At 51.0% G+C, this 20568-nt stretch overlaps 1 protein-coding gene across 1 annotated transcript in view; it reads right to left on the bottom strand.

Moving 5' to 3' along the window:
- LOC116948214 (sodium/potassium-transporting ATPase subunit alpha-1-like) overlaps positions 1–20568 on the bottom strand; it is a 34041-nt gene that overhangs the window by 13012 nt on the left and 461 nt on the right. The window contains exons 2-14 of the mRNA XM_076071323.1: positions 13749–13850; positions 12932–12991; positions 11155–11358; positions 9708–9821; positions 7603–7737; positions 6923–7040; positions 6415–6683; positions 5484–5682; positions 5204–5313; positions 2928–3062; positions 2610–2802; positions 1776–1951; positions 1526–1662 (exon numbers count right to left, since the gene is read on the bottom strand). Of these exons, the coding sequence (XP_075927438.1) occupies positions 1526–1662; positions 1776–1951; positions 2610–2802; positions 2928–3062; positions 5204–5313; positions 5484–5682; positions 6415–6683; positions 6923–7040; positions 7603–7737; positions 9708–9821; positions 11155–11358; positions 12932–12991; positions 13749–13850 (1952 nt within the window). The remainder of the gene's footprint in view (positions 1–1525; positions 1663–1775; positions 1952–2609; positions 2803–2927; positions 3063–5203; positions 5314–5483; positions 5683–6414; positions 6684–6922; positions 7041–7602; positions 7738–9707; positions 9822–11154; positions 11359–12931; positions 12992–13748; positions 13851–20568) is intronic.

Raw genomic sequence — 20568 nt, 5'->3', positions numbered from 1 at the left:
TGGCAATTCCACCTCCTTTAGATCCTCGGTCAAACCGAAAAGGTTGTAGTTGTCAATCAGAATCTGCAAGTCATTGACGGCAGGCGTGAGAAATGTTTCTGTTATGCGAAAAATTTCCGGGTCAAGATTTGCCACTTCTAGTTTTAATTGACTTAATTTAATCACAAGCCCTCTGATGTTGACATGTAGAAAACCAACACCTTTCCTGCCAGAAAAATCTACAGAATTATACGAGTTATTTTCATTCTTTTCCAGGAACACAGCTTGGGGTCCGTCGCGATGTTGCCTTGGCAGGGACACAGCTTGGGGTCCGTCGCACTATTAACTAGGCCTGGGCCATGTCTTGAGGAAGATCTCATCAGGCTTCGAGAGCCTCCTCTCGTGGCGGCATGAGCCGGCAGTTGCAGGACTGCACCTTTACCTCTGCAACATTTATGAACAGCTCGAACCACGATAACATGACAGATAACTAATCCCCAAATTACATTTAACAAAATTACTTGTAGATTAAGGGGTGACATATAATCTGCAATTTATGGATCTCGGTAAAAATTGTTACGTTATTAAACACCTTCTATGAGTAAACAAATTGAAAGTTTATATATTTAGGCCTACTAATCTGGTACTAGGCGAAGCCTGCGGCAAGATAATTGATCCTCAATTTAGTTTTAAAAATACTTATAGATTAAGAGGTGACTGATAATTTTCCATCGAAGGACCTCTGTAAAATGGTTAAGTTATTAAATACTTTAGATGGGGAGCTAAATTAAAGTTTAAATCTTTAGGCGTGAGGCCTATTAACCTGTTATTAGACGAAGCCTGTGGCGTGAGAATTAATCCTCAAATTAGTTAAAAATGCACTAACAGATTTAGGGGTGACTGAAGATCTGCCACCTATAGATCTCTGCAATTAAGTTTTTAAACACCTTAGTTGGGTAACCAAATTAAAGTTTAAACCGTTAGGCCTAATGCTTGAGGCCTACTAACCTGTTTCTAGGCAAAGCGTGAATCCTCAATTACGTTTAATTTACTTATAGATTAAGAATGTTCCATAAGAACATTTATTGATTACCGGAGTGTTGATGATGGGTGATGGTGTTGGTGATGAATGGTAATCATGATGGGTGGTGAAGATGGATTGTGATGATGATGATGGGTGTACGTGCACGCGGGAACACGCAAACCTGCCTGTCCAGACTAGTCTAGACTAGTGTAGTGTACACACGGCTCACTCACACGCACTCACTCTCACACACTCTCACTCACTCGGCTCACTCACACACGGCTCACTCACACACGCGCGGCTCACTCACACAGCTCATTCTCACTCGCATTGTCACATATTCTCACGCACAGTTTACACTCACGCAAAACAACTCACAAAAATAACTCACACGCTGCTACACACGCCGAGGGTGATGGTGGTGGTAGAGGTAATGCTGGTGGACGTGAGATGGTGGTGGTGATGGTGAAGATGATGTTGGTGGATGTGAGACGATAGCGATGGGGGAGATGTTGTCCTCACCTTGGGTCCACCTGGTTTACGGGGATGTTGAGTCGCGCTGCAATGTCCTCTACCGTTTCGTTGCCCTCGGAGATGATGCCAACGCTCTTGGCGATGGCCTTTGCGGTAATGGGATGGTCTCCTGTTGCCATAATGACCTATAATCCACACAAAGCAACATCATCACCATAATCAGCCGTTGGGCAGAGAATTTAAGAACAAGAAGATCATCGTGCACTGTGAATAAACCGCACGCAAATTGGAATCTCACCTTGATTCCAGCCGAGCGACACTTGCCCACGGCGTCGGGCACGGTGGCACGAGGAGGATCGATCATGGACATGAGGCCAACCAGGCACAGGTCCTCCATGGGGAAGTTGATGTTCTCTGTGTCGAAAGCGTACCCCCTGGGGAACTGGTCGACCGGGAGGCGGAGTTGGCACAGCCCTGCGAGGCACACAGAGCGTTACCCATGGTCGGCCGTCGGCCAACTCAGCGGCAGCCTCTCGCGAGCGCCTGAGAGCACGCGCAGGAGCCGCTCGTAGGTTTCGTGGTTCGAGCCCGGCGGCCGCCCTGGTGAATACTGCTGCGGCCAAATTAAGCAAATATTCTGCGCAGCTTGCTTCACAGTGGACGTTAAAGATCCGAAGGACAAAGGCAGAGGGAGGGAGGAGACTCGGAAGAGTGGCGAGCATCAGGTTCGTGGTGATTGGCCACAGGGGTCAGGTGAGGGTCACAGGATTCCATCCAGAGGAAGGGCTTCGAGAGTTAATATTCTGCTTGATCACCCAGGAGAGCCTCACTGAGTCTCATGACTCTTTTTTATGAGGGTTCTGCCCACGTCTTCACAGCAGGGGGGAGGGGGGGTGGCGACAATTTCTCCGTAGATTCAATTGAGTGATTTGCAGGTGAAATTTATCGAATCTGGACCGTGATTCCGGCACACGATGGCAATGTTCTTTCGACGATTCACACACCACCCCCATCAACACCGAAGTATTTATCTGGGCGGCCGCCGGAACCAAACCCGTGGTGAGCAAACACTTTCCGCCGACACCGCCACTGGGTCGCCTCGCCGTCCTTGCGGCGGTCGGCGACCACTCACCCAGCACGCGCTCGCCCAGCCCGCCCAGCTCGAGGTAGGCGTTCTGGAAGGCCTCCTCCAGCTCCTCGTCCAGAGATTCCTCCTGACCCTCGATGATGATGGAGGAGCAGCGGTCGAGGATGCGCTCCGGGGCACCCTTCATGACCAGCAGGTAGCGTGGGTCGTTTGGTTCATCCGACTCGTGGATGGACAGCTGGCACGCACGCAGAGACAAAGACCCCCGGTATAGCTTTTAACAGGCTATTGGGGCAAGTGCTGTGAGCGAACGGCCTATTAAAGGCTGTACGGTGGCACCTGTGTCTCTGCATGTGCAGGTACCTGGTACTTGATGGTGGAGTCGAAGGGTATCTCGGCCACCTTCTGGTTTCTGCTGCGCATGTCGCGCACGTTTCCTACGCACAGCTCCACGCACCGCAGTAGCGCCGACTCGGACGCGTCACCAACCACGTTGCGCTGCGATGCACACACACACATGCACGTGCGCCCACAAATGCACACACACACACATACACGTGCGCCCACACATGCACACACACACATACACGTGCGCCCACACATGCACACACACACATACACGTGCACCCACACATGCACACGCACACATACACGTGCGCCCACACATGCACACACACACACATACACGTGCGCCCACACATGCACACGCACACATACACGTGCGCCCACACATGCACACACACACATGCACGTGTGCCCACACATGCACACACACACATACACGTGCGCCCACACATGCACACACACACATACACGTGCGCCCACACATGCACACACACACACATACACGTGTGCCCACACATGCACACACACATACACGTGTGCCCACACATGCTCACACACACATACAAGTGCGCCCACACATGCACACACACACATACACGTCCGCCCACACATGCACACACACATACACGTGCGCCCACACATGCACACACACACATACACGTGCGCCCACACATGCACACACACACATACACGTGCGCCCACACATGCACACACACACATACACGTGCGCCCACACATGCACACACACACACATACACGTGTGCCCACACATGCACACACACATACACGTGTGCCCACACATGCTCACACACACATACACGTGCGCCCACATATGCACACACACACACATACACGTGCGCCCACACATGCACACACACACACATACACGTGCGCCCACACATGCACACACACACATACACGTGCGCCCACACATGCACACACACACATACACGTGCGCCCACACATGCACACACACACATACACGTGCGCCCACACATGCACACATACACGTGCGCCCACACATGCACACACACACATACACGTGCGCCCACACATGCACACACACACATACACGTGTGCCCACACATGCACACACATACACGTGTGCCCACACATGCTCACACACACATACACGTGCGCCCACACATGCACACACACACATACACGTGCGTCCACACATGCACACACACGCATACACGTGCGCCCACACATGCACACACACACATACACGTCCGCCCACACATGCACACACACACATACACGTGCGCCCACACATACACACACATACACGTGCGCCCACACATGCACACACACAAATACACGTGCGCCCACACATGCACACACACACATACACGTGCACCCACACATGCACACACGCCCAGCAGTCACGCCTGACCAACTTCCTCTCTCAGTGCCATTGAGTAGGCCCAGCAGCGCACCCAGCTAAACGTTTCAGAAGCCGCAAATTTGTTTTGCTCTCAAGAGAACCAAGTTGATAATAGGTTTTCCCAACAGCGTGTTTATTTCAGCTGCTTGTTTAGACAAGACAGATCGAATGTAGTACAATATAAAATGTATCTAAACGTCAAGAATTATTGATTGTTTAGTTTCAATGTTTTTCCTGCATATAAAGACAATTATCGTTTTGTGATCTTCCACCGTGCACTGCTGCCTCTAACAACGTCACCGGTTTATCTTGGCGTGCGTCTCCCGTTCACGCGAGTTATTCTTGTGCCCCCTCAAAGTCGGTCGCGCTTTGGTGTCTGGTGGGTAGCAGTCGTCATCGTCACACTTGAGGATTTTTCTCCAGTCGTGCCCCTTTTCCACTGGCACTGCATGAGCGGAGACAATGCAGGACCCTCACAGGACGGGTGATTTTCCACTGTCTTATTTGCCAAGCCGTGACAAAAACCATGCTATGCTGGCCTCAAAAGAAAAACCCTGAATCAATCTCGGGGGGGGGGGCAAACAGGGCCACGCGTGGGGATAATGATGCATTTATTGTGCGTGATGTCAGCCATTACACTGAGGAAACGGCGTCAGTGCATCGCCTACACACGTCCCGATTTGTTCAATGCGTGCGATGTCAGTGGTAAACAACCTGGCGCCTCCTAAGCCGTCACGGCCTGGCACGGCACGGCCCTGGTGTAGCTCGGATTTGCCAGTGGAAAAGGAGTATCAAAGACATCAATGGCCAAAAAAAAAAATCCCACCCTTCTGACACCCCCAGCTGAGAGAGAGAGAGCGGGGAGGGAGAGTGAAGCGACGCGGTGAGCAGAGGGGCGGTCACCCACCTTGAGCACGGCCCTGCTCTCCTGGCCCGCCTGGAAGACGGCGCGGTTGCACAGCGCCGCCACGCGCGCCAGGGCGCTCCACGTCGGGGAGCTCCTGTCGAACGCCGTGCCTGGCGCGGAGGAAACATCGCGGGTGGTACAGGTGCAACCCTGCAATTCCTCGGTCACGCTCACGCCACTGCAGGCAGAGTGGCCTCCCGAAGAAGGAGCACCCCCCGCCCGTCATGCCTGCCAGCGACGGCGCCCTGCGTCCGCGTACGGAGCTCGCGCGCGCTCTCACCGGACTGGTCCTCCGTGGTGTCCGCCTCGTGGATCTGGTTGTCGAACCACATGTGCGCCACCGTCATGCGGTTCTGCGTGAGCGTGCCCGTCTTGTCGGAGCAGATGGTGGAGGTGGAGCCCAGCGTCTCCACGGCCTCCAGGTTCTTCACCAGGCAGTTCTTCTTGGCCATGCGCTTGGCCGTCAGCGTCAGGCAGACCTGCGAACGCACATGCAATGGACAAAGATCCCCCATATAGTCTCTAATACACCGTTGGGGCAAGTGTTGTGAGTGAACAGCTAGTGAGGGCCGGCACGGCACATGAGCGGGTGGATGGCCAGCACCATGCCCGGCCGCCTTTGTCTTGGGGAGGCCATGAACCGGTTCAAATATTTGACACTGTTATTATCCGTGGGTGAGACTCGAACTCGGGTCGCCAGGTCTCGTAGCACAGCATGCTAACCAATACACTCTCCCTCCCCACGTTCACACATATACAACGTGCGCACACAAACACGTGCATGCGATTAGACAATTTCCCCCCTCCTGCTGCTGTGAATTTCACTCTGGCGACTAAACACAAGTACTGTACTTACAACGTGGCGTCTCTGACACAACGCTTCCATTCGTGGTACAGGTGTTGCTTTTTTTTATCTGGCCATTTGCTGAGCTGAGCCAAAGCAAACACCTTGAAACTCAGGCTTCAAGACATCTGCATCTGGCTCAGAGCCAAGCAGAGCCAAGGGCACGGTCTATAATTTTTGACATATGTCGCATCAGTCAGGATGCTTGAATATGCGCGTTCATCGCGCTCTTGACATCAGCGGCACGGCTCGGGTTCTGCAGTGGGGGGAAAAAACAACCTCTGGCACCTCTTGAGCCATGGCCGGGCTGGCTCGGCATGCCCCCCCCCTCCCCCCCCCCCCGGTGCGGTCGTGCAACGAAACTCACGGTGACGGTGGCCAGCAGACCCTCAGGCACGTTGGCCACGATGATGCCGATGAGGAAGATGACGGCCTCCAGCCAGCTGTATCCGAGGATGAGAGACAGGATGAAGAAGGAGACGCCGAGGAAGACGGCCACGCCCATGATGATGTGCATGAAGTGCTCGATCTCGATGTTGATGGGAGTGCGGCCGCCCTCGAGCCCGGAGGCCAGCGTGGCGATACGGCCCATGACCGTGCGGTCACCGGTGTTGATGACGATTCCACAAGCGGTTCCTGCAGCACAGCAGCTCGCGCTCAGTCATCGGAATCGCCTAAATCCCTCCAACAGCCGAGAAGTCGGCTCGAGGAGGGGCTATTTAAACATATTTTATTTTGCTCGCTTATATTTAATCCCTAATCTGCTACTCCGGGAAGCAAAACCAATGAGATTGGTTTCAATCGAAAATCACTTTGCGAACTCCAAAGCACCTGTGAGCAAGGTGCACAGACGCCCGCACGCTCACGGCACCCACCCTCGACGCAGTCCGTGGAGAAGAAGGCGATGTTGCGAGTCTCCAGCGGGTTGTCGTGCGTGAAGTTGGGCGAGCGACTCTGAGGCTCCGACACGCCAGTCAGCGAGGAGTTGTCGACCTGGGGGCGTCACGCCAGGAGCATGGCGGCCGCGTGAGACGCGCCGTGTTCCCTGAGGCACGTGCGCGGTTTGTGCTTTTCAATTCTTTTCGTCTTTTCCCAAACTGTTATCCCAACTCAGATAGCCGTAATCCAGAGAGCGACGTCAACGATCGCCATCCCGCCATGACCCAATCTATTCTTGCGCACGACGATGGCAGCAGCAGAAGCAGCGTGTTCAGGTGCTGAATGCCGATGTGGAGGTCTGTTGCTGACCACGACGATAGGGCTTCAGCAGATAGAGAGTTTGAGTAGTTTTTCTGTTTCTCCTCCTCTATTGAAAGAGTGCAGACCGCAGTGGGTTTGCTGTGCGGTCCATAGTTTGGTTGCATGGTCGTAGTCGCACCTCTGATTAGCGCGGTTGGCTACGTACGGTGCGAAAGAAGTTCAACATACATACACAGTCGCACTCCTGTGGCTTGTCTTTAATGTATCTCTGTGTGACTCTATACACCTTGCGACGGGTGACGATGCATCTCTAATGGAGGCGAGACGCTTGACCTCTGTCCTTTACCCAGCGTACCTTGCAGCTGTGGGACGACACAATGCGCAGGTCGGCGGGGATGCGGTCTCCGCTCTTGATCTCCACCAGGTCTCCCAGCACCACCTGCTCCACATTCAGCTGCACCTTCTCGCCCTCGCGGATCACCAGCGCTTGCTGCGCGAAGGGTAATTGCACACTGATTCGCAGGGATCAAGGGATTCTGCTGCCATGTGCTGCGACTGTGAGCACGCTGACGTAACAAAGTGGGCTTGGGGAGGACAACGTCGCTAGCAGGGATGACGGTCGGCGGTTGAGACTAACGGTGGCATTGCAGCCAAAGGGGGGAAGATGTCCACTGTGGAGGTGGAGCCATGAAATCGGCACGTGTGCGGCAGTTTCGCCTTGCTCATCAGCAGGGCAAGACCCCAGTTCTGGGATAAAACGAATTTCCCTTTGCCGCTTGGGAAGCTGCTACACCTTAAATCTGTCTACGGCTGTGAGAAGCCAGGCCTCGTGATGAAGAAGGGCGAAGCAGTCCCCGTGGAACTTAGGCAAACGTGCCGGCGTCTGGCCAGGCGTGGCATTACCGCGTTGTTTGTAAAAGACAGCCAGTCGTGAAGTGGCATATGGTGACAGCAAACCGCCTGCCAGAAACAGAAAGCTTCTGTCGTGCGGCATGTTGAACCGTCTGAGAGTCTACGCAGATGTTAGGCAGAGCTGCGCGTATCTAAGTGGGGCTCTAACCGCCCACACTCCGGCAATTAACGCCTTCTGCTGAACGTCCCCAGTCGACCTCCGTTCACTGCGAGGGGCCTCATTTTCTGCCCTCCATCACCTAGGAATCCCTTCCTCCCCCAACCAACCCTGCACCTGTTCAAGTCCACACAACCCTGCACCTGTTCAAGTCCACACAACCCTGTACCTGTTCAAGTCCGCACAACCCTGCACCTGTTCAAGTCCTCACTCGAGACTTTCCTTAGCCGATGATCGATTGTCTCTTCTATAAAATATATATACACGAGTAACTACGAATATATATATCCCTTTGTTTGCCTGTGATACTCATATCCCAATGTTTTGTACAGCCCCTGGAGGTGCGGTTGAATGTATGCGCAATATCAATCCTATTGTAGTCTATTGTTTTTTAGCAGTGTGTTAGAGGTGGGTTTGTGCATGTCTATGTGTATGTGTGTCTATGTCTGTGTATATGTGTCTATGTCTGTGTGTATGTGTGTCTATGTCTGTGTGTGTCTATGTCTGTGTGTGTGTCTATGTCTGTGTGTATGTGTGTCTATGTCTGTGTGTGTGTCTATGTCTGTGTGTATGTGTGTCTATGTCTGTGTGTATGTGTGTCTATGTCTGTGTGTATGTGTGTCTATGTCTGTGTGTATGTGTGTCTATGTCTGTGTGTGTATATGTCTGTGTGTATGTGTGTCTATGTCTGTGTGTATGTGTGTCTATGTCTGTGTGTCTATGTCTGTGTGTATGTGTGTCTATGTCTGTGTGTATGTGTGTCTATGTCTGTATGTGTGTCTATGTCTGTGTGTATGTGTGTCTATGTCTGTGTGTATGTGTCTATGTCTGTGTGTATGTGTGTCTATGTCTGTATGTGTCTATGTGTGTCTATGTGTGTATGTGTGTCTGTACGTGGGGAACGGAGGCGACCCGAGTTCAATTCCCACTCACGGCCAACACCAGTGACGATTATCCGAACCGGTCCTGGGCCTCTCCTTGGTCGACTTAGCCTCAAATGATTTCCTGGTGCGGTGTGTAAACATCGCCACTTATGGAGACAAATGCTGCTGGACATGGTGCTGGCCACCCACACCCTCGTATGTCATTCCAGCCTTCATACGTGCTAATCGCTAACAGCACATGCCCTAAAAACCTATTAAGGCTATACGGGAGTCTTCCTGGTGACACAGTATTGTGTGATGACACAGTGGGGACGCATAGTGTTGCATCGACAAGCACATCTCAGTTAGTCAACCCCATTCAACACCTTGAGCCTTCCACACTTCACCTGACGGCCTCAAAGTGCATATAGCCTGGCACGAGCGCCATGGTGACATCACCATCACTTGAGTAGCGAACAATAGCTGTTGTACTTGTGTGTGTGTGATGTATATGTAGCTGCTCAGGACCTGTGGGACCATGTTCTTAAAGGAGTCCATGATACGGGAGCTCTTGCTTTCCTGGTAGTAGGAGAAGCAGGCGGTGATGATCACCACGGCCGACAGCACCACCCCCAGGTACAGCTGCACATGGACAACAAAGACAAAGATCCCCCATGTAGCCTATGTCGACTGTTGGGCAAGTGCTGTTGGTAAGTACCCACCTCTACAAAGACAAAGGTCCCACGCTTTTGGGGACAGTGCTGTTAGCGAGCACCTATAAAGGTCAACATGGCACACGAGGAGTTGGTATGCCTAGCACCACACTCGGTGACCTTTGTATCTCCAGTGGTGATGTTTACACACCACACCATAGGGGAGGTCCAAGACCTGTTTAGATATTCGTCACCGGTGTTTGCTGTGAGCGAGAATCGAACTCGGGTAACCGAGTTCGAAGTGCAGTGCACTAACCAGTACACTACCACTCCTCTCACAACAAAGATAAAGATTCCCCATATAGCCTTAACAGACTGTAGGGGCAAGTGCTGTTAGAGAGCACCTATGAAGGCCGGAACGGTACACGAGGGGGTGGGTGGCCAGCACCACGCCCGACCGCCTTTGTCTCCCTAGTGGCGATGTTTACACACCGCACCAGGTACTCATTTGAGGCTGAATCGACCTAGGGGAGGCCCGGGACCGGTTCAGATAATCGTCACTGGTGTTGGCCGTGAGCGGGAATCGAACCCGGGTCGCCAGGTTCATAGCGCAGCGCGCTAACCGTGACACTACCGCTCCCCACTCCTCTCACGCCCACTCGTCCACCCACTCACCTACCCACCATCTCACCCAACCACCTTCAAATTTGTATTTGGGGCAGTGCAAAGTTACACAGTCCATAGTTTGGGGCTCGTAGCCGCATTCCCGCACAGGAAGAGAGTCTTGTGTTCCCCACGCGTGTATCAGGTGCACACTTTGGCATTGCCGTTGGCTACACCAGGGTGTGCACGGCCTCTTCTGTGTGCACTCCTAGGCACGCCAGGTGCAAATGATCGCACCTGTGTGCAGCCGGGCCGTCCGTTATTTCACCAATCGGTTTTATTACTCATCCGATAATCGGATGAGCACGAAAACAGCTGGAGGGGGGGGGGGGGAATAAAAACAAGTTTCACCTCTGTACCCACATATGCCGCGGGACAGGAGGTGCTGGGTGGGGTTTTGGTGATGAAATCGCGATGGGCGTGGCTTGTACGGGATTTCCAGCTTTCAGGAGGCCGGACTGTGGGGGCGGCTGCCATTTTTAAAGAGGCCCGAGTAATCAACCACAATAAAGTAGTTGAGTACTCTTCAGAGTCTGGCTAACCATGGCAGAGGAGGGCAAGATACCCTCTAGAGGAATTCTAGTGGAGGCTCTTCCATCAGCAGCTACATGAGCAATTTAATGGACCGAATGGACGAACCGTCTCTGCTCTACGCTCACGTTGTCGTTGGAGGGCTCGTCTTCAGTGACGGCCTGGATGCCGTAGGCCAGGAAGCACAGGATGGCTCCCACCCACAGCAGCAGCGAGAAGCCCCCAAACAGCTGCTTGCAGAACTTGACCCACTCTGGGGTGGTCGGGGGAGGGGTCAGGGCGTTGGGGCCGTCTCGAGCCAGGATCTCCGCGGCTTGCACGTTCGTCAGGCCCTGAGAGACGGGCGAGGGGACATGAGCATGTGCATCAATGTTCGATACATGCGGTGAGCACGGGCCGCGGCAGTGGCATGACGGCTTTTGCAGATGTGGGGGAGGGGGGCGACGATTAATCTTTCCACCCTTGACCTGCAAAGGTCACTGCCGTGTAGAGGCCCCCATCAAGCTTGGCGCCGCAGTGGGAAGATGTTAACTACCTCGCCTGGTATATGGGAGGTCGTGGGTTACATCCCAACTGATGCTGTATATTTGTAGTTTACATGTTCTCCCCGCGGTCCCGTGCATTTTTCTGAGTCCTCCGGTTTTTACCTCCAAATTTCGAATCAACATGGCTAAAATACATTTCCACGTGATAAGCCACATCATTAGGCTATGATTTATGCAAGGTTGCTTCTGAAAAATAGCTTTATAGCTCAGTGGGCCTTATCCGGTCAAATAAAAATAGTTTAGTTTATTAAATATGGCAGGGCCATAAAGAGAGACTCTTGGGTCATAGAAACTTACATTGCCGCCGTGGTGTGATTACCACACCACCTCCTTGTATTCACCGTGGTGCGATTACCACACCACCTCCTTGTATTCACCGTGGTGCGATTACCACACCACCTCCTTGTATTCACCGTGGTGCGATTACCACATCACCTCCTTGTATTCACCGTGGTGCGATTACCACACCACCTCCTTGTATTCACTGTGGTGCGATTACCACACCACCTCCTTGTATTCACCGTGGTGCGATTACCACATCACCTCCTTGTATTCACCGTGGTTCGATTACCACACCACCTCCTTGTATTCACCGTGGTGCAATTACCACATCACCTCCCGATCGGAAAACATGCACAACCCATCGACTTAAAGGCTAAATTAACGACGTCGTTTGCAGATAGCGTATCCATAACTCAGATGAAGTGGGCAAGGAGGGGAGTAGTCCCAAGCGCAGTTCAGCATTTAAATTTTCTTTCGTCCAGTTTGTTGCATAAAGTAATAATGCGAGTTTATAAAGTAGCGTAATTTATGCAAACTGCACCACACGACAGCGCGTATAAACAAACACACGCAGGTGCGTAGATCGAGATGTTTCCAGCCAATCAGTGAGTGTTTATACGTGTGGGAGGAAACCGAAGCACCCGGAGAAAACCTATGCGTATGAGCGAGGAGACAATGCTCCATCCCCGTACAGATTAGGACGGATGTTATTAGTCCACATTTGCCATACCACCTCCTGTCGGGCCAATATAAGGCACCTTTTCGACGCCCACATGAAAGGGAGTTTCGCAACATTTGCGCGGTGATCTACCAACCCTTGCTGCCGCCTGCCGCCACCACAACATTGCCGGGTTACAGGCCACCAGCGTGGCCGCCAACTGGCGCCCAGCACGTTGTCTACTCCGCGTCGTGTTTGAACGTCATATCTGTTTGGACTACGATCGGACGACGCCAAAAAACATAAATCGCAAATACCCCCATCTCTGCTCCAGTGCCTGGAGGTGTACAGCGTGGGAGCCGCAGTAGAAACGATGCACGAAGGCGATGGCGACGATGCGAGCCGTGCCGCAGTACTCACCCGAAGCAGATTGGTCCCGTACTTGTGGTGCAGCTCGTCCATCGACAGCTTGTGATCGTCCTTCAAGCGAGAGCGAACGCCACCACCTCAGCGCACATGCACAGACCTCATCGCGTGTCGCCTGCCTGCTCTTCCGGCAGGCCCATCGGACTGCAAAATTCGACACTGCCGTCCCTCCCGAGTCCCATAATCTGCCTTCGCCCTGGGTCAAGTTTAGTTAAGTGAATGCCTATCCCTGTAAACGTGTATCGTTGTATCAACGTTGCCCCAACTTTGAACAAACGTTGACCCAACGTTGACCCAACGGTTCCAACCGCATGCCGTCGTTGGCCCAACGTTACACGTTTAATGGGATGTTGGTGATACAATGCCCTCCGGATTGCAAGTGCAGCGTGGGAAACATTACACCACTGTGGCAGCAACCCTTACAAGTATTGATCCAATTGAGAAATGGTCTTGAAAGCTCCTCTTTCAGGATAGCCGTGGGGAGCGCTGCTGTCTTCTCCTTTGCGCCGTTTCACCTCCTCCCACGATGGAGGCGTCTACAAGAAGCATCCTCCAACGGGGGCGGCGATACGTCGCGAAGGAGAAAGTAGCAGCGCTCTCCACCGCTATTCCGAAAGAGCAGCTTTGGCGAACATTTCTCATTCATCGAGCCGTGAAAACCCTCATCAATACATCGATCCAAATGTGAAACACGTCACAAACACAAAAGGCGTTTTACAAATAGAGTATCATGAATCTGTATCGGAGGAGCGATTGGCCATCGTCGTGAGATTGAAAGGCGACGTGTTAAGTCGCGACAAGATCTGCTTACCAAGGACACCTCTTTCTTCAGCTCTTCCATGTTGCTCTTTCGCTTCCAGCAGAACATATTGGGCTTCTCCTCGACCTTGTTGGGAGGTTCGTCCTCTTCACGCTGAGCGCACCCCCACGCAGACGCACAGACTCAGAGGTGGGGACGCGAACAGTCGGTCGACATCACGCGGACAACAGCTGGCAAGACGTTTTTCAAATTGCCACACATTTACATAAACATAGAGCAATCAAGAGCACTCCAAAAAGGTTTGCTGCTTTGCACCTTGAACAATTTGGCAGGTGTGTGAGGAATGTGTGTACGCTGAAAAAGCTAGCCAGTAGAATGAACTGGATAATATTGGTTGCAAAAGCCTACGCTTTCACAACGTGTCTAATTGATTCTAATAATTACGTCCCTTTGTAATTATCGGTGCTCATCATCTCGGGAACTCTTCCATCGACCCCTCTACCAAGGCTTCCAGTCCCGAGCAACATTCTTGCCCCTCACATCCAACGAGAAGTTGCAACTCGCCAGCTACTGGAGAAGGTCAACGCCAACCCGTGTCTGTCGCGACTCGAAGATCTCCAACATCCACGCGCCGCACGCCTTCCGTCATCGTGACACGCACCGCAGTACAAACAGCCGCCCCATGACTGCTCAGCAGACACCGGCTGGCAGGAGGAATGGAGGGCAAAATCAGCTCCAAACTGGTTCCTTATCGCGGATCCTACAGGCTATCCACCCAGCTTCACCCTGCCACGCCATCAGAGGGGGGTGGGGGGAGGTACAGGTATCAGGTCTTTATGGGGCCAACCTCCACCGTATTGGGGGGGCCTTCATGATGGCAACGCACACCATAGCTGCGGCTCTATGCAAAGAGTATCGCGTGGTGTCGGTGACTATCCACTTAGTTTAGTGGAGGTCTCTACGCAGTCGCGTAACTAGCGCAGGGGCAGAGGGGGTGCCATCCCCCTAACCCAGTGGCCCAAACTACGAGTTGGGGGGCCCCTTGACAGCCACCATGAGAGACGAATCAAATATTGGGGTCCCACCTGATCCATTGCCGCACCCCCTGTGCTGATGGTTGGAGTTTACTCCGCCACCGTCTCTGCGAGATCCGCACGCGGCCACCGAGTGCACTGCTCACGGTCTCCCCACGCTGGATCAGTCACGTGGGCTGTTTGCCCATAGTTTATCACGCACAGCAATAATAATAATAACCTCAACGGGTTCGTCAACAACACTGTGGCCTTAAAATTATTTTGTTTGAATCATATAGCACGTTTGGGGCAATGGCCCTTTTTCAAAACCCATGAATTAATTGAGTCTTTGTTGTTATTTACGCGTGCGCACGACTGTCAATACAGCATCACCGGAGACAATCTTTATGACGCTATCTAATCAGTAGATATGGGGAAGAGGGATGTTGTCTACATATTTATTTATTTGTTGTCGCGCTGCTCGGTGCACGTTGCTGAAGGGTGAGGGACGGGCGCCTGGACCGGTTCAGATATCACTCGCCGTCGGTATCGTGGGCTGTGGCCGGAACTCCAACTCAGGTTGCTGGGCCCATATCGCATCGCGTGAACCACTGCCAAAAATTAAAAAAAGGATTTGAGTTCTTTTTATATTTTCCCTACGCAAGATCCTGGCTTTGCCATCTCCGCACGCGTTGCCCTCCACCTTGATTCGACCGGTACACATCACATTCCGGGTATGCAAAGAGCAAAGCTACTGCTTCTCGGACAGCTGTTTAAGTGTAATTGTACCGTATCTATCAATGTGGCGCATGTACAGATCCACGTCTCAGATTTTATTTTTTGGGGGCCTTCGTGTCACGGCTTTGTGACGCTGGTCATGTGTTTTTTGAGTGCCCTTGACTCAGGGCCGCCTTCGTCGATTTCCTTCCAATCGAGGCGCAGATGTGAACTCTACAAATTAATTATACGTGACCCCCCACACACCTTGCTAGTTCCTCTACGCAGAGTCGACAGTGTACGTATGTATGTTGAATGTCTTTCGCACCGTACGTAGCCACGCCAACAGATAAATAGCTGTAATATAATACCATAATAATCTGTATAACTTACAGCCGTTTGATTTGTCAAGCCACTGCTGGGCTGAATGCCTCATAATGTGTTGGTTGTGGCGGTTGTTTGGTCATACTTCACCACACTGGTCAGTGCAGGTTGAATAATGGTGGGGGGTGGGGGCGAGACTTATTCAGATACCACTGTGCAGTGAGGGTCGCCACCTGCCCAGGTCTGACCCGGTACAGTCCGGGAATCGGTGTTTGGGTTCGGGTGGCAAGAATTCATTTGTCCCAAGGTCTGGTGGTGGTGGTGGCAGTATTCCATTGAACTTTATGACAGGAGACTGCACGGTTTTGATAATATACTTCGTGCCGACTGAGGGATCTGTCTGGGTTTTGTCCACAGTGGTAAAGGTGGACGCCCTACTCACCACTGATGTTAGCTATGGCCAGCAGAAATCTGACTCGGGTCACCGGGTTCATGGCGCCGGGCACAAACCACTGCACCGTCGCTCCCGCGGACAAACAGTGTACACGTGCAGGGTGATCCGTTTATAGTTCACCTACTGGTTTCGAATCACCTTCGTACTCTGTTGTGAACAGCTAATTAAATGTTGTGAAAGTGATGGCTCTCTGTCTTAGACAAGATAGTGGAGAGATTTAATAAGCACATCGAGCTTGGTGGGAAACGTGCAGAGGCTTTAAAATAAAATAACTCAACTCATCCATCAAGAACATTGTGACCTGAAAATAACAAAATATATATGTGCGATGACGTTTCAGGCAATGGCTCTCCTTCATAGCACATAAGCCACAGAGATAAGAGTTTACGAGAATGGATACTGCACTTATTTACAATGCAGGGCCTGATTGGAATTCAAATTTTTTTTATATTTTCTGATGACCAGTTTTAAGTGGGGATATGAATAGTTTCACTCGACGTAACTACTGAGTACCAACTCCCTTCGATAATCACGACGTATTACTACTAAATAATAAACTGATTTCTATTAAATGTAAAATTATAACAAGTTATTAGCACATTGCATTGTGGGAATGTGTTCTTGGTGAGACAAAGAACAACTATTGAAATAACAAAAACAAGTTTTTCTTGATATTTCTCGATATTATATTATTAGTTATTTGTGTTAACAAATGGATCACCCTCTATATTCTGAACACATACGTGTACTTGCCTGTTGCCGAGTGATAGGTAGCCACCCTGCGTACGTTTAATTAAAGGGGGATGACAGGGTTGGGCGCTCTTGGTAATCCCATCAGGGGGTTGATTATCAGTGAGCAATTCCGAGGAAAATTGAAGCGAAGAGTTGGTGATTCGCAGAGATAAACATGATGGTGTAACACGCAGTGAGGATGTTCTTTTGGCTTGGCTGGCTCGGTTTTTTTTATTTCCAAAAGCTATCGTACCACACAAGTTTTAAGCCCAATGTAAAAGCGCAGCCCTGCAATTTCTCACTCACGCCACTGCTGTCTGAAGGGAGACCTCTAGAAATCCCCCTCCGGGTTAGACATCTTGGTAAGAGGTGGGAGTACCCACATTTTAGCCCACCATAAGCGACATCTCGATCGACTAAATGTTGGTGAACACATTTATACTGCTGGCTGGATTGCAAGTCCACCGTGCGAACTATGACACCGCTGTGGTAGCGTCCGAGTGTGAATAAACCCAAGCGAATATGTTAGCCGCACGCAACGCTCATCTCCACAGCATTCAGGGCCCCCAAGGAAACAGAATGCTGGCTCGAAGCGCCGGGCTGTGCATCGAGATAGACATCTCCAGGTAACGAGTTCTACAGGTTACAGGAGCCCTTCCAGCAAGTATGCAGTCACACGGACATTCCTCCAGCAGGACATTAAAGGCACACAGTGGCAAATTGTGCCTACCAATGAAAAACACGTTGATCGCTGCATTTCTAGGATGCGCGGGGCGGTTTCTACTTGTCCCGGGCTATGGGGGATTAGTACCTGTGGTTTCGGTGGCAGATACTGTGTAGATGTGTCCCGAGATGTGATGGTGGTATCATGCTGAGCTCTATCACGGTGTCATGCACAGTCGTGATAATAGACCGAGTGCCGAGTTAAAGACAGCAACCCTAATGTCTAGAATGTAAAGAAGAATAGTTTGGTTTTAAAAGTACAGTGATGATTAAAATAATACTGCTTCGTGCAGATGTTACATCAAACAGGGGTTGCCAGACAGGGCACTGCCACTCCACAAACTTTAGCGGATCTGCCACTCTTGTACCCTTGTGCAGGAGACGTACGGCCCGTTCCGTCAGTCCACTGCTGGATGTGGGCCTCCAGGTGCCCTGTGGGCCACGAGGGGTGTTCAAGCGAAATTCACCTCCGATGCGATTATGAGTGCGGGTTGAAGGTGACGTGGCGGTCGGTGTGTTACACCTTTCTTGGGCACGGTAGTTTGTCGCCCCATCCAAGCACTAACCAGGCTCAGAATTCGATTTTGTTTACCGAGTGAAGCCCCATTGTGTGTCAAGATTATTTATCTTGAAGTTTCCCCAAAAGTTTTCGCAGTACAGATGGAGCGCTATGTTGCTATATTGTTTATTGTTGTGTGTTGTATGTTTAGTGTGTTGTCCTTTGCACGGTTAGCCACGTGCGACGTGAAAGAAGTTCAACATACATTAAATTCCAATTGAGATAATCTAGCAAGTAATCTTCCAGCATTGGGATGTTTGCCCAATACCAGTTAATATTGTATGGTTAGTTTTGTGTTGTTGTTGGTAGGATTATAACTCCGCGCATAACCGGGCGTTTGTGTATGGGTATGAAGGCCATTGAATAATCCAGCTCATGGCAGAAGCACAGCCACTGTGGGTGGGGTCACGGTGTGTCCCGCCGCCACCGACGTTGATAATTTTTGACGAACAGAAGGTGTTGATCAAATGTCATGGCATGTTTGCTTTGCGTTTTTCTCCCTTCGATGTAAACACGAGTGATTATGCTGACAACGACACCCTCAAAATACACAGTGCTCTAGGGTTTGGTGTTACATGTTATTTATGTAGTTTATTGTTAAAAATTCAGTCACAGTCCCTGTGATCACTGTTACATTGCATTTATGGCTTTATTTTGGTGATTTCGAAAACGTTTTTTGGTTTGGCCATGTTTTTGTTTGTTGTAGTTCGGAGTTAGACTGATGGCCTTAATCTAAGTTGTCTTGTGGTTGTTGTTGTTGTTTAACTTGCATCCCACTGGGATTTTGCACACAGCGTTGGTGTACGGTGCTTTTGCTGTAATATTTTGATGTTTTTTTCTGGATTTTCTGTTTGCACATGCACATAGTCACTTCAAGATGTTTTTCTTGTTCGTGTTTTTGTTTTTTGTTTGTTGCGGTTGCACCCGATTCAAGAGCCGAATGGCTCACAGGGCTACACCAAATAAATGGAACTGAAATGGAACAAACGAAAAAATTAAGAAATGTATTAAAGTCAGCAGCCAATGTGGTAGTTGGATAGACACTATAATTATAGTGCAGTAGTTCAGAGGAGTTAATGCGCATGTTAAATAGTGTTTGTCAGTACAGTACTACAACAAGAATAATTAATAACAGCATTGGCAATTAATGGGTCACCGTGCATCTGTAATCTTAACAATAACCCGCCTGGGAACTATTGTCGAGGAGGATAAGACACCGCCCCGCCACTTACACGGCGTGGCTCAGCCCAGACCCCCCACTCTCACCCCCCCCGGCCTCGTTTTTTAAAAAAATGTTTGAGCGAGAAGGAATTGGAGAGGATTGGGGGGGGGGGGCTGATGACATGAAAGGGAATTTGGGTTTCATTTAAAACCTGCACGACTGGTTTTTTTTCTTCTTCAAGAAAAGTAAGGGTTGCACCAGCTGACCCTTTTGTCACGGAGTGTGTGATGTGTCTTGTTGATAAGAAAGAAAGAAGCATAAATCATTCTGGATGTTGTCAATTATAGCAGTAATGCCGCTTACAATCTCTTAGGGGTTCCTTGAACGATATTAAACAATGCACAACGTGTGACGTACTCGAGCACCTGCAGTGCACGACGACGATTGGATAATACGAGCACGTGTCTCTCGCGTCGATAACGGGGATTGAGTGACGCGTGCAACCTCGTTGTGTGTCACGACGAAAAGATTCCCCCGTGCAGCCTCAACAGACAAGTGCTGTCAGCGAGCACCTATGAAGGCCGGCACGGCACACGAGGGGGTGGGAGGCCAACACCACGCCGGGCCGCCTTTGTCTCCCGAGTGGCGATGTTTACACACCGCACCAGGTGCTCATTTGAGGTCGAGTCGGCCTAGGGGTGGCCCAGGACCGGTTTGGATAATCGCCACTGGTGTTGGCCGTGAGAGGAAATCGAACTCGGGACTTCGGTTTTGTCGCGCGGCGCGCTAACCACTGCGCCACCGCTCCCTCGTGTGTGTCATGACACAACAGGGAGGCACAGGCAAGACAGCGTTCTGTGGCGCAATCACACGAATCAAATAAAGCACAAATCTGTTGTTTTAAAAGAAGTCCAAAACCGCACGCGTCTTTCCTCGTCCCAGATTATATGGGCGGGAGCTATGTAAAGCATTTGCCCGTGTCGACTCAGTTTTGAGTACAACATTGAAATCTGTATTTAGACTCACTGGAGGAATCCGATTAGCTATCAAGCTCTTTTTTTAACAGATCACCTCGTTTTGAAGCACAACACTAAACGCAGCCGCAAATAACACTTGCCTCTAAAGAGGCAAACAACGTGTTTTAACAATAGGATACAATTCATGCGAATTGTGTTTCTGCACTGCGA

This window comes from Petromyzon marinus, chromosome 32, assembly GCF_048934315.1.
Source record: "Petromyzon marinus isolate PM22_M1 ecotype Great Lakes invasive population chromosome 32, UKy_Petmar_22M1.pri1.0, whole genome shotgun sequence".
Classification (NCBI taxonomy): domain Eukaryota; kingdom Metazoa; phylum Chordata; class Hyperoartia; order Petromyzontiformes; family Petromyzontidae; genus Petromyzon; species Petromyzon marinus.
Note: the sequence above shows the minus strand (reverse complement) of the source record. Positions and strands in the feature narration are given on the sequence as shown.